General features: G+C 38.1%; 1 protein-coding gene across 2 annotated transcripts in view; it reads right to left on the minus strand.

Annotated features, from left to right (window-relative positions):
• Positions 1-258: 258 nt before the first annotated feature.
• RWDD3 (RWD domain containing 3) overlaps positions 259-19,831 on the minus strand; it is a 69,341-nt gene continuing 49,768 nt past the window's right edge. Inside the window, exons 4-5 of one of the 2 annotated variants that reach the window (XM_087930188.1) lie at positions 9,129-9,195; positions 259-2,184 (exon numbers count right to left, since the gene is read on the minus strand). In XM_087930188.1, the coding sequence (XP_087786314.1) occupies positions 9,168-9,195 (28 nt within the window). In that variant the 3' untranslated portion in view covers positions 259-2,184; positions 9,129-9,167. Of the gene's footprint in view, positions 2,185-7,474; positions 7,747-9,128; positions 9,196-19,831 lie in introns of those variants that run through there. The other variant, XM_087930189.1, reaches the window with a different exon arrangement.

The following is a 19,831-nucleotide window of genomic DNA, read 5'->3' on the forward strand; positions in this document are numbered from 1 at the left end:
ATGATTCAGTAAGTACTTCAATGCTATATAAGTCAAGCAGAAAAATCAAATTATCAAGGAAGAAATTCATTAAATTCATTAAAATAGCTGGAGGGAACTAACCATCCTTGGAAAGAGTTCTGATTACATAAAGTTAGACCAGTCTGAAGCTGCAAGTTCAATATGGATTTTATTGAGGTCAGCAGGAAGGAAGAAAATCTCTGAAGTAACACCTCTGAAAGTAGCTGATGGAAATAGCACTTCTGCTAGAGAAATATCTGAGTTTTTTATTTTTGTGAAGTTTGTAATTACATTTGACTTATATTGTGTAACTTCAATCAATCGATCAATCAGAATAGTGCTCTTCTGGTTCTCCAGTCTTTTCTTAAAAACCTCCAATGATGAAGCACCTACAACTTCTGAAGTCAAGCTGCTCCACTCGTTAATTGTCCTCACTCTTAGGAAGTTTTTCCTTAATTCCAGATTGCTTCTCTCCTTGATTAGTTTCCATCCATTGTTTCTTGTCTTGTCTTCTGGTGCTTTGGAAAATAAGTTGACCCCCTCTTCTTTGTGGCAGTCCCTAAAGTACTAGAATACTGCTATCATGTCACCCCCGGTCCTTCTTTTCTCTAGACTGGCCATACCCAATTCTTGCAACCATTCTTCATATGTTTTTGTCTCCGGGTCCTTAATCGTCTTAGTTGCTCTTCTTTACATTTTTTCCAAAGCCTCAACATCTTTTTTTTTTTTGGTAATGTGGTGACCAAAACTTTACTATACAGTTTTAGATCAGGAGTCTATACAATATGAAGTAAAAGGTTCAGGTTGGGGTTCTATGTAAGCTTAAGCCTGATGGGCTTTATTTTTGTTAGGCTTCTCCGAGGATGAAAGCTAGAACTTCTGCAAACATTGTTATTGATCTACTCACTCACCGATTCTACAACAGCTTTACAGATCCACACAGGAGTGAAAAAGCACCAAGTTGTTTCTTGCTAGATTTATTGGTCTAAGAGACCCAGGATTCTTGGCCATCATGCTCACTAGCCACACTAGTAAGAAATGCCAGGAACTAAATGCCACATTCAGAAGGCACAAAGGTGGGATTGATTGATTAAGAAGAATTCAGATCCAAGCCTGGTTACCTAGCCGAACCGTCTCTGCTTTTCACAATGTGGACTTTATAAAAGAAAAGCAACAAGAGACAGAAACCAACAGTAAGAACCAATAATCTATATTAGAGTGGAAATTTAAAACACCGTAGATCAGTGATTATTTCTCACTACTTCTTTTCATGGTACCTGTTTCCTTAAGGGACGTGTATTTACAGAGAATACGTTGGCTGATTCTCCCCACTGAAGTCCCATTATGTTTTGACAGAGAGAACAGAGTAGGCCACGAGAACCAGAAAGGAGTTGGAAATGAAAGCTTTGAATCATATGAGCAATAGAAGAAAGGGATGCTCTTCACAGAGAATGCTCAGCCAGACTCCACTCACAAGAGAACAAGGTTGTTGCTGAGTTGCCTGCATTTTTTCCATAATCATTAAAGCTGTGTGATTATATGCTTTTGATTTTAAAATTACACAATGCAAAATTCAAATGCTAAGAGTGTAATTTAGAACAAAGGAGCCAGAGCAAGAGCTATAATTAAAGATACACACAAATGCTAAAAACACGGCACAGAAAAATGATGCCGCAAGAAACAAATTTTCATGTTCCGTGCAGTGGGGGGGGGGAGGGGGCAGACAGATTCCCTTAATATGAAGCTCTGAGTTTCACAAGCATGTTCCATACGATGTGGCGGTTGCTATGGTAACAATCTTTATTTGCCGAAGCTGTACAGATGTGTACAATTCATGAACTTACGGGCTCTAAATTTATTGCTTTCTTGAAATGGAGGGAGTATCAATAACTTATTAAACTCCCTCCCCCATCACATTTTTTAAAAAAAGAAAATCACTTCAAGTTTGCCTCCAATGGGTGTGTGGTAATTGATTGTGTTTAAAGACAAGAGAGGTTCGGAGTATGCCTGCAGGCTAAGAGAGGAAACATTGAGAAATAAAGATATCTAACTAAAATTACTATGGCTGCAATCCTATATGTGCTTGAGAAGCAGCTACATTGAAGTCAGTAGTAATTATTTCTGAGTAAGCTTGTATAAAATGGGGAAATGAGAGCCTTGCATTTCTTCCCTAGCATATTCTTCCTAAAAAAAAAATGAAATATTAAGTAAAATGTTAGTTTGATATTAACATATTCATTTGCCACATGAAAGCTAAGAAAACATTATTATTTCCAGTTAATTAAAAAAGCAAAAGAAATAAGAACCACAAAAAAAAACCCTCCATCTTAGAGCAACACCTTTCTTAGACCAATTCAAAGATTTCTGATATCTCTCTGTCTTCTCTTCAGGAACAATGTTAGGAAAGGGAAAGGGAGGGAATAGCACTGCCTTGATACTGAAGTCATTAATTTTGCAATTTTAAGATGGAATGAGAGAAGGGGGTTCAGATATTCAAATTAGGTTTTATCTGATGCTGTGAAGGTTACATCCAACACTCTCCCATAAGACTGTTATTGGTGGGGGAGAAATCAGTTGGATTCATATTTTAATACAAACCTATATAATTTTATACTACCAATCTAATATGATCACTACAAACTGTTATCGTTCAATATCTGTGCTCTTCAAATTTTATGATTCCTCAATTAAAATACGGGTACCCAAAAGCCATTTTTTATGAAAAATGCAGTTTGCATGCATGTATGTGTAAAAATGTATTCTACTTGCCTAACATTGCATATCTTTGATAAAATTGTATGTATAGACAGGTATATTTCTGCATTTTAATTGATTCAAACATGGGGTCAGTAACTTTTATTATTAGTGTTCTGAGATAATCAAATTGACAGATTAACTTATTCTTAGACAACTGAAAAGAACAAACATCCTCCGTTTTTTAAAAACGTAAGGCTCCTTGTATTTGAAGCCTTCTCTGTCTCAAATGAAATACATGTTCCTAGTAGTTAAACACAAGAAATACAATGAAATACAATAGCTTTGATGCTAATGAAGTTGAAGACATTTTAGATGCTATACTAGATAAAAACGAAATTAGATAAATTTACTTAATGGATTGAGGCTATGAATCAGGACAAAATCTTAACATCTCCCAGAGCACTGTCAAAAAGTCTCTGAATTCCATTTAGAGCAGTATTTTGTTAGGCCAACAAAGACCACCAAAATATGCATATTTTTTAAATCTGTATTTCAGGCAGACTGGGGTAGAGAAGACAACATGGCAGTGCTATAACATCCGTTTGGCCTCAAGACCAAAAATAGGAGAAGACTGAAGAAACATGGTGTGGGAATAATTTTATGTTGCCACAAATTTGCCACTAGGACAGAATATGAGACTCTAAGTAAGAATAGACTTTTATACCACCTGAAACTATTATTCATACTTTAACAGCTTATATTACTTTTCAGCTATTACATAAAGCTAACTAGCTAATCTGGGTTTTGTTTACTTTTTTTCCCTGTAGAGTCTAAACCATCAAAATTTAATTGAGGTCTGCTAATGTTGTTGCTTTAAAACAATTACTAATATTATTAATTCTTCATTGCATCTTTGTAGCAGCTATTTTAGTTGTTTTTAATTAACTGGTGTGTGTGCTTTTAAACAAAATATTTACAATGTCTGGTTTTCAGTGAATTTTCCTTGTAAGAGTTAGGTCACAAAAAGTGGGTTATAAATACAGAAATGTGCAATTCTACCCATTTACTCAAAGGCATTATTCCAAGAAAGGATTGTCACATTGCAATCTAATGAAATAAATAGATAAACTATTTCACTGAATATATTGTACTTTACACTGCCTGGAGCCCCTTCCTGATTTAAGTGGGCAGTCAAAAAATACGAAATATACATACATACATACATATATACATACATACATACATACATACATACATACATAATCACAGGTTTACATTGAGAAAACCAAGCCAGTTTTGGTTGATGGAGCAGTTCATTGCTATGATCAAACAGATATGAAACCCTGATGTTTTTTAAAATGCAGTTGAATTCAGAATAGAGCTGAAAGCGGCCTTGGAGGTCTTCTAGTCCAACCTCTTGCTCAAGCAGTAAACTCTATACCAGTGAGACCTAACCTTTTTGGCACCAAGTACCCAAAGTGTGAGCTCATCGCCAAAATGCAACATGCCCGCCCACCCTGCACATGCACCCCGCACCCCACACATGCACGCCTAACCAGGAGTGGGATTCTACCAGTTCGCACCTATTTGCTAGAACCGGTTGTTAACATTCTAAGCAGTTTGGAGAACCAGTTGTTAGAAGAAATTACTGGCCTAATCCTGTAAGGAGGGCAGGAAGGAAACATTCTGGTGTTGCTTATAGAAAGTGCCTCTCCATTAACCCTTATTACATTCTTGGCACGACTAGACTTCCTGTCTCAGGAACTTCTCTGGAGTTATTTTCCCTTCCTTTGCTGGTACTTTGCTTGTGTGGAGTGACCATTCAAAGTTACAGTGGCACTGAAAAAAGTGACTTACCATTTTTCACACTTATGACTGTTGTAGCATCCCCACAGTTATGAGAGGCCAGGCAAGGAGATACGTGCCTCGATGTGAGTGATATTGAGTTGGCCACACCCAGCCAATAACATGACCACCAAGCCACATCCACCACCTAAGCCATGCCCACAGAACCGGTTGTTAAAAAATTTGAATCACACCCCTGCACGTGACCACCTGTGTATGCACCCTGCCCCCCACTCACAACCCCTGTGTGCGCCCTACTCTCTGCAGCAGAGACTTGAAGACCATGCACAGCGGAGCTTGTGTGCCCAGAGACAGTGTTAGTGCATAGGTTTGTCATCATGGCCCTATACCATTTCAGACAAGTGGCTGTCTAGTCTCTTCTTAAAACCTCCAGTGATGAAGCAACCAGAACTATGTAAATAATATCAGTTTTGAGAAGGCGACCCCTGATCATTACAAGCATCAAAAGCATGCAAGCAGATGAATATAAGCCTTCAGCCAGACTTGGAAATGTCCTGCACTGGGAAAAAAAACAGACTTGCTTTAGATAAATCGGTTCCTCTGCACCCAAAGCAAACCCCATTCCAGTTTCTCCTCCATACCATAGAAGAGAGAAAGAGCTTCGTTTCACCCACCCTACCTGGATGCTAAAAATTATTAGTGCCCTTTTCTCACTGGCTGATTATATTTGGATCTGTGAAATCCTGTATCCTAAACGTAGTGATGTGTTTAATATTAAATATGATCTAGTTCGAATAGTTAGGGAAGACCTACAAGTTTTGTGGATTAAATACTATCCCTTGATTAGAAGCTAATAACCAGGAAAGCAAACAACAACATTAATTTTAATAGTGGGAGACAGAGATGGGGGGGAAAGTGTTGAATTGTGAAGGAGGCAGAAAAGGAAGCAGCAGTGGCTGGTAGAAAAGGGTTAAAAAAGGGACCAAGTGGTTTGCCACCAAGACTATCCCGTCCACATATGCCACCTTCCATTGCTGATTCTCTTGCCCATAATTACAGCAATAGTACTATTCTTAACTCCTTTTTTCCTTTGCAGTAAGGAAGGAAGAGTGCTAGAACCAATGACATCATAAGAACTAGTCAGTAGTGTTGGGAAATTGCCAGCTAGGCTGGAAGGAGCGGATAAACGAGGGCCTAACTTGGAATCCTTGCACAGCGGCAAGTGGCACAAGCTCGAGCTGCCCCAAGATCCATGAAGCTTTATCTCAGGGGTCTTGACAGCCTTAAGACTTTTGGACTTCAACTCCCAGAATTTCTCCTCCAGTCATGTTAGCTCAGGAATTCTGGCAGTTGAAGTCCACAAGTCTTAAACTTGCAAAGTTTGAAGACCCTTGCTTTATCTGGTCATTCTCTGGGAAAGGCAAGCTATCTGGGCAGATTCTTGTAACCTAGGTAGTAGACATTAAAGTTACTGACTTTTGTTATTCATGAGTGGCTTTGGTGGTTTGCATCTGACAGATAGGCAGACAGAAACCCAGGCCAAGCTGGGGTGACAATGGGGTCTTATTTTCTTCAGATGATTTATTGAGGATATTATTTTTGTCTCCACACTATAACAAAATCATAATGGTAAAGATCCTATGGATTTTATTCAAGTCATCCTTAGAGCGATATCATTTGCTGACAATTTCTCCAAGGGCAAAGAACACTATAATTTTTAAAAAATGCTCTTCTGGCTTAGTGTTTTTGAAAGTATTACATAAATTATATGTAAGTCATTGGATAATTATGAACTTTCTTCTCCTTTATATTTATATGGAATATTTATTGAATTGTGTGCTGTGCTTTTACAGTAAAATGCCTTTTACCTTGGTTCCTTTGTTCAGCTCCCCCAAAACCTGACAGTTATCCTTTTATAAGCTATTCTAAGAACATTTTCTCTTCTTTGAAACTGATTGATGCACTCCTCTAAATGTTCCCGCAAATATCTTTTGAATTTAAGTTCCTGCATAATGTAGTAAGATAAAAGAATTCTATACCTCAACAAGAGACATTACAAAGCAACTGAAGACATTATCAAGGACATTAACATGTTCCTAATAGCAATAAAACCTTTTAACTGTCTGATGTTGAACATGTTCTTACCAAACCACCACATATTATGGTAATTGGTTCCAATTTCCAAATCTTTCATTGCAAAGTTACAAGATAGGTAGGGGCTGAGAAGTGAAACTAAAAACCCCAGCTCGGCTGGTTTATCACTTCTACCTTTTTGAAGCACACAGCTTTATAACACTTATTACGTATGTAGTCAGGATTCAACTACCATGAATCTACAATGGTTTTTCCCTAATAACAGCTGATGGAAGAAATCTACCCTCCTTTTTTCGGTGTATCTTGTTAAAATAGTTCATTTTTTTTCTCATCAAGGTCTAACATTTCTATCCCAATTGGTGTCTATTCCTTCTCTCCATCACAAATTGCGTGGAGATAAAAGAGGGACTTTAGCTTTCTTTCTTTCTTCTAACCAAATATAGTTCCATGTTTGAAACTGTACTAAATACACAAACTACAAGATTGAAGTTGCTGTATGAAATATGAAAAATACTTTTCTAGGATACATGCATTCTAATGTGTAAGTGGGTATGTGTCTTACAGCAGAATGTATTGTATGTTGTATTCGAGTTGGCATGATATTTTGGGTGACTCATTGACACAGGCACATGCACCCACAGAGACACAAACACACATACATGCATGCACACAGGCTGACAAGTGTTCAGCCCTCGGCAATGCAAAGATTATGCAAGTGCAAATCTAACATTTGCCAAAGTGATGTGCTAAGAAATAGCAAACACTCTAAATGGAAGAACTGTTTATATTTGCAGAGCTGCAATCAAGATGCATCCTAAAAAAAGCAGACTATACCTTATTAACATGTTAAAAGCAGAAAACACACATGCTCTTATAAGGAAATAGATATCTTTTTCTAAATCATATTCTGTTGCTAGCTCATGTCCAGTTTCCCTGATTCGTGTATAGAATCAAAAGGAGAAAAGCACTTAGCTACCTTTCTTTCTTTCTTTCTTTCTTTCTTTCTTTCTTTCTTTCTTTCTTTCTTTCTTTCTTTCTTTCTTTCTTTTGAAACAGACAGTGCTGGACTTATACATTTTCTCTCACCAGGAGCATAGTTTTCATCTCTTCTTTTGAGGGTATAGTGTCTGCTTCCTGAATTACTGCGAGCTAGAAAATTAGCACTTCAGTCACTTTCTACTTCTTGCTAAGATTATAATTTGATCCATGAATGGATGGGGCATTCTGTATGGTACTTGGCATAACGGTTAATCAAATATTATGACAAAGAAAATATAAGGATTTCTTTCTCAAAATAAATGAAACTCCCAAATTACTACAGATTCAACCAAACAAAAAGGAATCATAATGAATAATGGAAAAAATTTTATGATTCCAACGCACATTTTTTTCCATTATTCATTTATGATTTTTTTTTTGTTTGGTGAATCTACAGTAAACTGGGAGTTTCATGCAGAAACTCATATGTGATTCCAAATAACATCAGCATCTTTCTGCAAACTGAAACACACTTCTAATATGGCTATTTTCAAAGGTAACTTGATGACATATTTCATTGTTCTCATCTTGTCGATTGCAAGAGACCCAAATAGTTATGACTCCATTCCCATTCCCCAAACTTTCCAAAGAAGTTTGAAGTGGATTTGCTTATTTTTTTTAACATTTCCCAACCTTGGGGAACTGAGAACAGGTTCAATCTATCCAAAATCTCCTCCTTATTACTTCACACAAAAGGAAGCGGGGAAGCAATTAAAACCCCAAACAACCTCAGGCTTTGCATAGGGGTGGGCTTCAAAAATTTTAGCAAAAGTTTCTCTGCTCGGTTGCTGGGTGGTCATGGCCTGGTGGGTGTGGCCTAGTCGGCCTCCTGCACTGCAGCGGGGGGAAGTTTTTGCCCTCCCCGGGCTCCATAGGCTTTCCTCGAGCCTCCGGGAGGGCAAAAAACGGCCTCCCCAGGCTCTGGAGGCTCTCTGGAAGCCAGAAATGGGCCTGTTTCTGATCTTCCTGAATGTCCAGGAGGCCCATTTTTTCGCCCTGCACTTACCTGCATCCAAAATGGGCCGTGTGGGGACTCCTGGGACGGTCAAGGAGGGACGGGATGGGCGGGGCAGAGCCAGAAGTGGGATTTGGGGGTTCTCTGAACTGCACAGAATCTTAGCTAGGTGCTCTCCCAAACCCCTGCAAACCTGCAGCAGCCCACCCCTGGGGTAGTCCTCAACATACATTTAACAACCATTAAAAGGGCCACTGAAAACAGTGACTTATGACCAGTCCTCATGCTTACAATTGTCAGAGCATTCCCATGGTCACATGATCAAAATTCAGGTCCTTGGCAACCAGCAAGTGCTTACGACTGTTACAGCACCCTGAGGTCACCTGATTGCCATTTGCCATCTTCCCGGTCAGCTTCCAACAAGCAAGATCAACAGGGGAAGCCAGATTTGCTTAATGACCGCAGGAGTCAGCTGGCAACTGCAGTGATTCACTTAACGACCATGGCAAAAGAGGTCATAAGATCAGGCGTGACTTACTTGGCAACGAGAAATTCTGGTCACAATGGTGGTCATGAATCAAGGACTACTTGAACTGGCTCTTGTCCTGCCAAAAGACAAGTTAAAAAACAGAATTTATAACAATGTCACTGCTTTTAAGCCCATCCAACATTCATCTAAAAGGTCCTGTCAGAATCCCGAAGCTCAGGAGCTTCAAAAGAGATGAACCAAATCTTAAACTTAAGGATGAGTTAATATTGCCACTGTCCTTGATGTGGGTCTATGACAACTCGCCTCGGCCAACTCCCCGTGGCCAACTTGCCATGGGAAAATTTGCTGTGGGACAAGAGCACTAACATTGAAGAAACAGTGAACAGAATCATTAAAGAAATAAGGCCAAAGGAGAGACAAAATGAAATGAAATGTGAATGACAAAAATTAAAAGAATTTTTAACTATCTTAAATAATCAAATTGAATTGTTGAATTGTCCCTCAGCAAGTTATCCTATGGCAAATTGGCCATGGTAAGCTGTCCTGTGGGGAGTTGGCCACGGCAACTTGACCATGGTGAGTTGTTCCATTCTGTCTTGACGTGCATCGGCCCAGCTGTTGACCACAGAAGACTGGAACTGTTTTGACATGGCCCTAAGTCTTCATGTAGAATAGAATAGAATAGAATAGAATAGAATAGAATAGAATAGAATAGAATAGAATAGAATAGAATTCTTTATTGGCCAAGTGTGGTTGGACACACAGGGAATTTGACTAGGTGCAAATACTCTCAGTATACATAAAAGAAAAGATACATTCGTCAAGAATCATAAGGTACAACACTTAATGATAGTCATAGGGTATAACAGGCAATCAAATCATACTAGGAAACAGTCAATATAAAAAAATCATAATGACACAAGAGACAAAGTTACCGTCATACAGTCACAAGTGGAAGAGGATGGGTGATAAGGAGTGATGAGAAGATTAACAATAATAGTAGAGCAGACTTTGTAATAGTTGAATTGAATAGTTCATGAAGAACACGGGTGTCAAACTCAATCACGTCATGGGCCAGATCATGATGGTATCGTGACTTTTTTGCCTTTGTGGAGCCGGGGTGGACATGACCTGCGCATGACGTATACAGCCCGTGGGCCGCCAGTTTGACAGGCCTTATGTAAAAGGTTCTATTGCAATCCTTTCAACCACTCCTAAGTGCCCTGCCAGCAGAACATGACTAGTGGAAGCCAAAACAAAATTGTTTATTAGAAAATTTATTTTACACTGCCGTATTTGAAAGAGCGTTTTTTTAAAAAAATGATAATTATGGCTTTGTCTTCTACTGCATAAAATGCTCCATCAAATTGCTGTAAGTTAATTTTTCAATATTCACCTGATTTAAATATGTGAAATGTCTGCCTTGCTGGTTTCAGTCTCAGCCCAATCAGAAATCAGATTCTTAAAACACCATGGCATAGTAGTTACTAAACAGTAATTACTGGGGTTTAAAAAAAAACCCTGAAGCTTCGAACATCATTGCACTGTACATCAGGTTAATAGCCATTTCTCTTTTCTTCAGCTTACATATTCAAGTCTTTTTTCAATGTTATTTTAATTTTCCTTGTGATATTTTGAAAGCCCGAATTTAAAATTAAAAACCCTCAAGCCCATTGCACCAGTAAGGACACAAAAATCCACAAAATAGAAGGCAATCCTTAATATATCCCCAGATTAAATCACACACTGAGGAAAGCTTTGGGAGTGGGGGGAGAAAAATGAAAAAAAAAGACTGATGTTATTTGTCTCCTGTAAACACAATAAGGTACAGATTAAAGATAAGTCTGAACACCAGCTAAGCTCTCAAAACAGCTTGTCGGCTTTATCATGCAAGTTTAAATCATGGTATTATTATATTAGACTTTTTAAAAAGACGTCATGGGAGGCACTTTGAAATTAATTAAAATCCTGCATTCATTTGTTTGGGAAAGATACATTTTATCCACGGAGACAATACAACCCTTCCAAACACCCAGATATATTTTTTAAGCAAAACAGACACTGCCAGTAATATTTCAGAATTACTCCTCTTCGGGCATGACACGCAGCCAATTGTGACATGATTTCTGAAACAATTATTTGTACCTGAGATGGCTACAAGAAAAGCTCTATTGACACCAGAATGATCTGATCGGTCAATTGTTCCTCCTATTATTGTTATTAGTACTATTAGTATTATTATTATTATTGCTACTCCCGTGTTTTTCTTTGGAAGTTCAACAGCAGCCCCTAGTGGTCATGAGGGAGCACTGCAGGAGCCAATGGCAACTGTGAATCCAAGCACTTTTAGAGTGGTTTCATTAAAAGGGGAAATGCGGCTTGTTTTCCCTCCACCCCTACGAACTGCAGGTCCTAGCTTGTTACAATCAGAAAGAGACCTGCAGGACACCGAAAGCGTCAGCCTTTGTCATGGTAATCAATGGAAAATTCAGTTGCTGTTGCTCTAAGGCAGAAAGAAAGATATGCAGGTGACAATATATATCTCTCTGTTTTGTCACCTTCATTTTATGCAGGAAGACTAATAATTACTGCCTGAATAGTCTGGCATGGGGTGCCTTTCTGACTAATATTCAGTATCCCTCAAATCAAAGCAAGAGCTTGCATAAAGGAAGCAAGAACCTATTATGAACCGAGCACCTATTATTAAGATGGGTCTTAGGTTAGACGTTCTTCAGATATCAAAACATAAAAGAACCTTGGTACAGAAGGAAAACTCTTCCCTTCCCCAGAAAAGGAACATCACATAGTTCAAATGTACACCGAGGGAATCAAGAAACAAACAAGTAACCCGCAGAGGTTACCGTTATTTTGCTTTGGAGTTTAAGGCTATAGCAATGAGAGGATGGGAGGGTGAAAGACTTCTGCAGATATACAAATAGCCAGACCAGAATTCAGCATTTTTCATGAAAGTGTTAAAGAAAATGATATTCACAATTATGTGCAGGTAGAATCTTAAAGGTTGAGACTTTCCGAACAGAGCATGGGTGTGTGTATGTGAAAAATTGCAAATGACTCCATCCAGATTTCCAATGAAAGAGGAAACAAAGTCTGGAATATTTTTTTTCTTGTCAAAGCCTCATCTACTAGCATTATATTTCTCCTGAAACCTCAAAAGAGCCATTGAATTTAGCCCGTGGAAAGCCATTTTCTGTCATAAACCAAGCAACGCGGTTCTTAATGAGCAATCTTAGTTTCCAACCCAGGTTATTGTATTTGTGGCAGCGGGGGCTGAATAGTTCAGGGTTTGTTATCAACTCTTCCGGTAAATCTTAAGTTGGAGACTGCTGAGATAAGCTTGCAAAGCTCTCGGAGGATAAAATCACTCACTCTCCACTGCCAGCTTGAAGGCAGCTTTTAGTACAAAATCTGTTGAGGCATCCAATGTACCAAGGGGCCTGATTGAATGTGAATCGGTTTTGAAGATTCTGGACTTTAATCAGCCACTTCTATCTGTGCTTCTTTTGTCTTCCACGTATTCTTTCACTCCTTGCTCAGCCTGGCTCATTCATGCATTCTGAGTGGAGTCAAACAACGTCTCCAGAGAAGTAGGTGATGTGGTCCTAAGCTCACACAAACAATTGTAAGTTGAGGACTACCTTTATGGTTGATTGCAATCATTTGTTCAGTGGCTCTTCTAAGTTGAAACGGCACTGAAAAAAGGGACTTATGACTGGTCCTCACGCTTACAACAATTGCAGCCTCCCCACATGATCAAAGATAGGTGCTTGGCAACCGGCATGTATTTATAATGGTTGCAAAGTCCCAGGGTCATTTGATCGCCATTTGCCATTTTCTCAAGTGACTTTCAACAAGCAGAGTCAATGGGGGAAGCTGGATTTGATTAACAATCACGTGATTCACTTAACAAATGCAGTGATTTGCTGGCAAAAAAATCGTAAAACTGGGTGTGACTCACTTAACACATGCCTTGCCTAGCAAGAGAAATTCTGGTCATAAATTGAGAAGTACCTGTAGTTTGAAGATGGAGTCAATTCCTCGTTTCTTTTAAGAGTGGTCACCCATCTTAGTTATCTCTGTTCATTTCATAAGTCCCATGGAGCTATGACTGCTCAAGAAATACATTTTGGGTTTTCTCCAGTGGCTCAGAAAATTCTGGATAGTTTCTGTACCAGATGTGAAAGAATGAAACTGGTAAGAGAATTATTTTGGTCAACTGATTATTGCTCTGAGCCATTGCTGCTATAAAATATCTATATTTTAGATGCTGGATATCTTTTGAAGCTAAAGCTTGAAATTTCATGAATACTAGTAACAACTATCCATGGTCAAGTCCACCCTAGTTTGTGCTCTCAATGCACAACTTTGGCACAAATCCCACAGTTGATATATATTGTCTACCAGGCAATTGATTGATTGATTGATTTGGCTTAGTTGTCAATGTCATGCTTTATCATCCATGCTGATTCTGAAAACATTCCAAGTTTCTGTGCAGTTATAGCTAAGTAGTTACTCTCATTTGGAGGTCTGTCTTTTGATGAGCAGATTTAAATGTCTTAAACATTTCCATTGTGTAATGTTTATATTACATCAATGCTTTAAATATGTTTAATGCTGACTCTGTATTATGCAATTTTTAACTTTTTTTCTTGATATAGGATTTGATTAAATAAATGCACAAACAACTACCTTGGTTGTAGCACATTTCACACTGTGCCTGGGATGCCATTAAGGCTCCCTGACAGCACAATATTAAAAGAATGCTCCTTGAAGGAAGTTAACATTGTGTGTTGCCTTGAATACATACATTTGATTGGCATTATCAGCACAGATTTTTGCTCAAAAATGCCTAATTTCCCTATGCATTCAGCATAAAAGAAATACACAAGAAAGCAAAAACACCATGAAAGATGACTCAATGGAATTCAGTATCTGAAGTTATAAATGTCTGGGTAGAGCTGCTACATCAGCACTGAGGGAGGGAGTGCTAACTAGATTGGGGCATTCCTAATAATGCCTTCTAAAGCTGGTATACCTGGGGATTAGATGAATGAGAGGGGAAAGGGAATTGCTGAACACAAGCTAAATAGATTTGACTAAAAAGACTGAGTTCCGTCCTTAGAATTTCAAACAGCTCTATTTAGCCAACTAAAAAAAATAACATTGTTAAGTCTGACTTGGTATCACAGCATCCATCCTGGGTGTTTTGAAGCCAAAGTATTATTTGTGATCTCCCATTCATTCCTGTTATTCTTTCTCCTTCTGCTCTTTGAATACTTCTTGTTCTAGCCCAAATACAATAAAACTCCCTGCAGGGAAGCCCATATCTCGAATCCTTGCTTATCAATTACTGGGATCGCCTCACTCAAGCCTCAGCGTAATTTGTCCTACAGAAGGAGAAAGGCTTCATGGGGACAGAAGTGATAAGCAAAAATCAGCCAGTTTTATATAAAAGTAGAAATATAACCTATTTATTACGTTTTAATGTTTATTTTAAAACATTGCTATGCTGTGGTGGGTGATTAGCTCTGCATGTCCAGGGCTGAACGGAGACATCTGGAATGATCGCCCATTATAATCCAAGACAAAATATTGATAAAACAAAAGGAAGTTTCAAAAATACAGGTAGTCCTTGACTTATGATCACAATTAAGCCCAAAATTTCTGTCGTTAAGTAAAGACATTTGATAAGTGAGTTTTGCCCCATTTTATGACATTTCTTGCCACAGTTGTTAAGTGAATCACTGAAGTTGGTAAGTTAGTAATCCAGTTGTTATGTGAATCTGGCTTCCCCATTGACTTTTCTTGTCAGAGGGTCGCAAATGGGGATCAGATAACCTTGGGACACAGCAATGGTCATAAATATGAACTGGTTGCCAAGCATCTGAATTTTGAACACATGATCATGGGGATGTGCCAAAGGTCATAACCAAGGGTGGTAGTGGAAATTTTGAGTAGTTCAAAGAACTGGCAAATACCACCTCTGACTAGAGATTTTACAGTATCCTTCCCCTGCCACGCCCAACAAGCCACGCCCATAGAACCAGTAGTAAAAAAGTTTGAATCCCACCCCTGGTCGTAACTGTGAAAAATGGTCATAAATCACATTTTAGCCCCACTGTAACTTTGAACGGTCACTAAACAAACTGTTGTAAGTTGAGGACTACCTGAAGTACAATATTTAGTGTCAAAACGTTCACTGTTCCATCTGATGTAGCTCTCAGGACCTCATCTCATTAAAAGTATTGGACAAAAGAGCTTTTACCTTGAATTTCATCTCCCTTGCTCTTAACTCCAGACCCCAGAAGTCAGTTCTGGCAACTCCTCCACACACAGAAGTATCAATGCTACCCATAAATACTTGTCCCAAAATTTCTTTCTCCTGCAAAGCAATATTTACAGCAACACAGACGGAAGGAACTTTGGGAGGGGGGGGTGTTAAGAAATAAAACCCTCTGTGCTTTCACTTGTCTTCTTTGATAATATGCCTCATCTTGGCGAACTTGATAGATATACTGATTTATGACATCACACTATGACTCATGTCAGTCTTAGTAAATGTTATTGTCAAGTTTTAATCTCATCCATTTTCAACAGGCTTGTCATTCTCCATGACAGAAATTTAATACAGAAAAAAAAATTAGAAATAGATCTTCAGAGAACTACAATTTAGGATTTAGAATTTATCATAGGTATCTGGCAAATCAGCAGCAGAATTTAGTGAAAGTTTAGTAATTGCAATATTTTCAGTAAGCATACTCAATTCATTGCGTAGAATTTACAATATAAATTACAATATCTAGTGAGATGTTCTAATCTGAATGCTGCCAAAGCTAAGCATAAATTAGCCCACTTCTTGAAAGAAAAATTACTAAGAAGAAAACTAAAGTTGTATGATATAATCGGATGGAAATTTTGAGTCATATGGGAGTCATTGGTGACTTTTACCTAACGCTTAAAAAACTCTTGGACTACTGGAGGATAAATGATCAAGCAGAGATAATTTGCCCATCACAATGGATTTTCTCCAGCAATGTCCAGATGCACAAAATGAGTGACTAAAAAATGAGAAATTAAAAGTAGCAGTAAATGGAATCTTGATTTAGAATATGAAAAAGAAAGGTGAAAGAAGAATGCAACAAGTTGAAACCATGCCAACTATAGCTATTCCAAGGCTCAATTGTTTGGGTCATCACATTGTCTTTATCCCAACCAGATGTCTTCCCAATGCCTTGGACATAACACCCAATTATGTCTGTAGAGATTCTCAGTAATCCAGTCATGGTTGTCCCAAAGGTGCTTTTTCAGGAGGCAACTGGGCTTTCTTGTTTTTTTCTTTTAAAGACGTTTCACTTCTCATCCAAGAAGCTTCTTCAGTTCTGACAGGATAGTCCATTCCCCACTATCCTGTCAGAACTGAAGAAGCTTCTTGGATGAAGAAAGTCCAGTTGCCTCCTGAAAAAGCACCTTTGGGACAGCCAACACCATCTTTATCCCAACTTGATCAGTGGTGGGATTCAAGAATTTTTACTACCGGTTCTGTGGGTGTGGTTTGGTGGGTGTGGCAGAGGAAGAATACTGTAAAATCTCCAGTCAGAGGTGGTATTTGTTGGTTCTCCGAACTACTCAAAATTTCCGCTACCGGTTCTCCAGAACTGGTCAAAACCTGCTGCATACCACCTCTGAACTTCTCCAGATGTTATGGACCATAATCCCCAGCACTGTCTTTACCCCGACCAGATGTCCTTCAGATATTTTGGACCATAACTGCACTCCCACTCTGTGTACATTCTTTCTCCCTTCCTCTCCATCTTTGATTATTTTAGCCAATTTTGATGTTAATATTTATTATTCTAATGTTTTATCTTATTGTTTTTACTTGTTTGTAAGCCGCTTAGAGTCACTCCTTGGCTAGATAAACAGATTACAAATTTAATAAACAAATAAATAAAAATAATGGCCAACAGTAAGTTTACCCCAACAAATGACCTCCAGATGTTTTGGACCATAACTCCCAATATATTCAAACTGTGAATCAGGAGCAAGATCAAGCATCTCCCATGCTGCAAATTTTCTGCTTGAAGTTACCCCCTTCATCAGTTTTTTCTGATCTAAAGACAAGTTGGTGTTTCTGTTTCGTTCTATGTATGCCATCTGCAACTTAACTTTCTTTACATGAAAGTCCTAGCCATTGGCAGCCATGGTGCACTGCAGGTCAGTGTTTGAATAAATATATATATTTATACGTATGTTACTTTCTTCTCAACTGACAGCCCTTGACTCTGGAACATTTGCATTAATAACTACAAGCACTGATAGAGCTTTCAGAGTATTAGACCCAACTTATAAATGAATGTATTGGTTCATCACAATTCATTAATCAAGACTGCTGAATTTAACAGGCAGCAGATTACTAGACATCAAATTATACAAACTGGAAAAGGGCGGGGGGTAGGAATCATTTCCCTAGGGTCAGAGGTAAGCGAATGGTTTTGCACAGAATCATAAAGCCCTATTAAATTAAAGGCACACGAAAAATATGTTCACTGCTTATCTAAAGTAATTTTTAAGGATGTTACACTAATTTACTTCTTAACTGGTCCTGGTTACACAGTAAAGGACTAAAGGTTAAATGCAATGGTTCCTTTGATGCTTGGTTAAGCAACTCATACTAACATATCTTTAGAGAGGTGAAGAAATTAATGAAATTACTACCATAATTCATTGCTAATGGAAAACTGTCAATGCATTCAGCCAAGAGTTCAAAGAAATTCTGAATGGACCCGAGACCTAACCCTCTGACTCACATGATTAGACTTGCAACTCTTGTTTCAACTTCTCTCAAGAGACGGATTTGTCGTGCAACTCCGTAAACTTTGCAAATTGCTGACCTTGACAGCTGAGGTCTTCCTACAAGCCACAAATTAAAAAAAAATGATCTTTCTTTTTTTAATTTCCATTAATGATGAGCTTTTGGTTTGCTTTATTCCTTTAAATTATTTTTTTTTTAAAGGTAAGAAGTTTCACTCAGAAAGTAGTCAACACAATGAATATTTTAATTTGGCAATTAAAATCTTAAAAAGCAATATAATGTAAATCATGAATTGAACAAAACCTGGATCTTCATAATGGAAAGCATTCCTTTTTATTACTGTCCAAGAGAAGAAGAAAAAAAGTCAGTTTCTGATTGAAGCAGCATGAAAGACTGAGTAATAAAATGAAATTAAAAAATGTTACTTTGTACAGATTTCATTTGGATCTTTTAAAAAGTGCTAATATATAATTGTGAATGTGCATCACATAATTCAAAACCAATGAAGTTTGCTAGAGCCTTGGGGAAAAAAAAATGCAAAACTGGAGTTGTTCATCCGCATATTTAAGATCTTTTTAGAGAACAGTATCACTTAACTAAGAATGACATGATGATAACCAGTGGTGGGATTCAAATTTTTTTACTACCAGTTCTGTGGGCATGGTTTGGTGGGCGTGGCAGGGAAGGATACTGTAAAATCTCCAGTCAGAGGTGGTATTTGCCGGTTCTCTGAACTACTCAAAATTTCCACTACTGGTTCTCCAGAACTGGTCAGAACCTGCTAAATGCCACCTCTGATGATAACCTAAATCTAAGCCTATTTCATTATACATTTCTTTCATGATACTATCACCCAATGATACATTTATAAATTAAAAAACATCCACAGTGCATAAAACTTTCTCTCTATCCTCCTTGTTGTATTTTCCACTCGTTCTCCACAGCCTATAATTATCAGGGCATTGATGAGGTAGATTTTATTTTAGATATGTTTATGTGTTAGCAAAACATGTGCTATTAGGTTGTGTAAAAGTACAGGTAATTGAGACTGTAACTATCTAAGTAGTTAGTTAATAAAATGTCAAAAGCAAACAACCAAGTTCAGAGAGCACCAAGGATCCCACAGGTTTACCCTATTGATACTGAAAGGAAAGGGAGGGTCAACAGTCATTATATTACATAACTTCAGCTTATCTTCTTTCCTTTCCTCCTTTTTTTCTTTCTTTTTGTTTAGATTTGTTTTTTACTTAATGTAAAATCCTTAAATAAATAAAAAAGAAAGTAACAAACAGTCCTTGATTAACGGGAATTGGGCCGAGCAACTCTGCTAAATAATGCAGTCACAAAGCATGGCATCTTATGACCAACTATGATATTAGTTGTGGAGATTCCAGTTGCAGTCAATGATCAAATCCCACACAATTGTTAATACAATGTCCTATCGTTACCATTTGCAACTTCCTGCTGGCTTCCCAAATGACTTTGCTTGCCGGAAGTGAAAACTGCAAATGGCGATCATGTAACCATGGGATGCTGCAACCGTTGTAATTGCAAGCCGTTGCCAAGCACCTGAATTGAGATCAGGGATGCTGTGACAATCATAACAACGAGGACCAGTCATAAGTCTCCTCGCTCAATGTGACTGCATTGCATGTCATTGCAACTTCAAATGGTCATTGAATGAGTGGTCATTAAGCCCGGACTACCATTTCAAAAAGAGCAGATCCTGAAGAAACTGTAAGAATGCCTTTAAAATACTGAAATGCTCAATGGGAATATGTTGCTTCCTCCAACACTATTTCAGGTGTATAGAAGAGTCCAAGAATCTGCATGTTTAAATCCTTACAAATATCAAGTAAAGAAAATTCTAGTTTCTACAGGTAGACCATGCTTAACAACTGCCAAGTTCACAACAGTGTTA

This window comes from Pseudonaja textilis, chromosome 3 (assembly GCF_049901715.1).
Source record: "Pseudonaja textilis isolate UNSWEBS1 chromosome 3, rPseTex1.2, whole genome shotgun sequence".
Taxonomy (NCBI): Eukaryota; Metazoa; Chordata; class Lepidosauria; order Squamata; family Elapidae; genus Pseudonaja; species Pseudonaja textilis.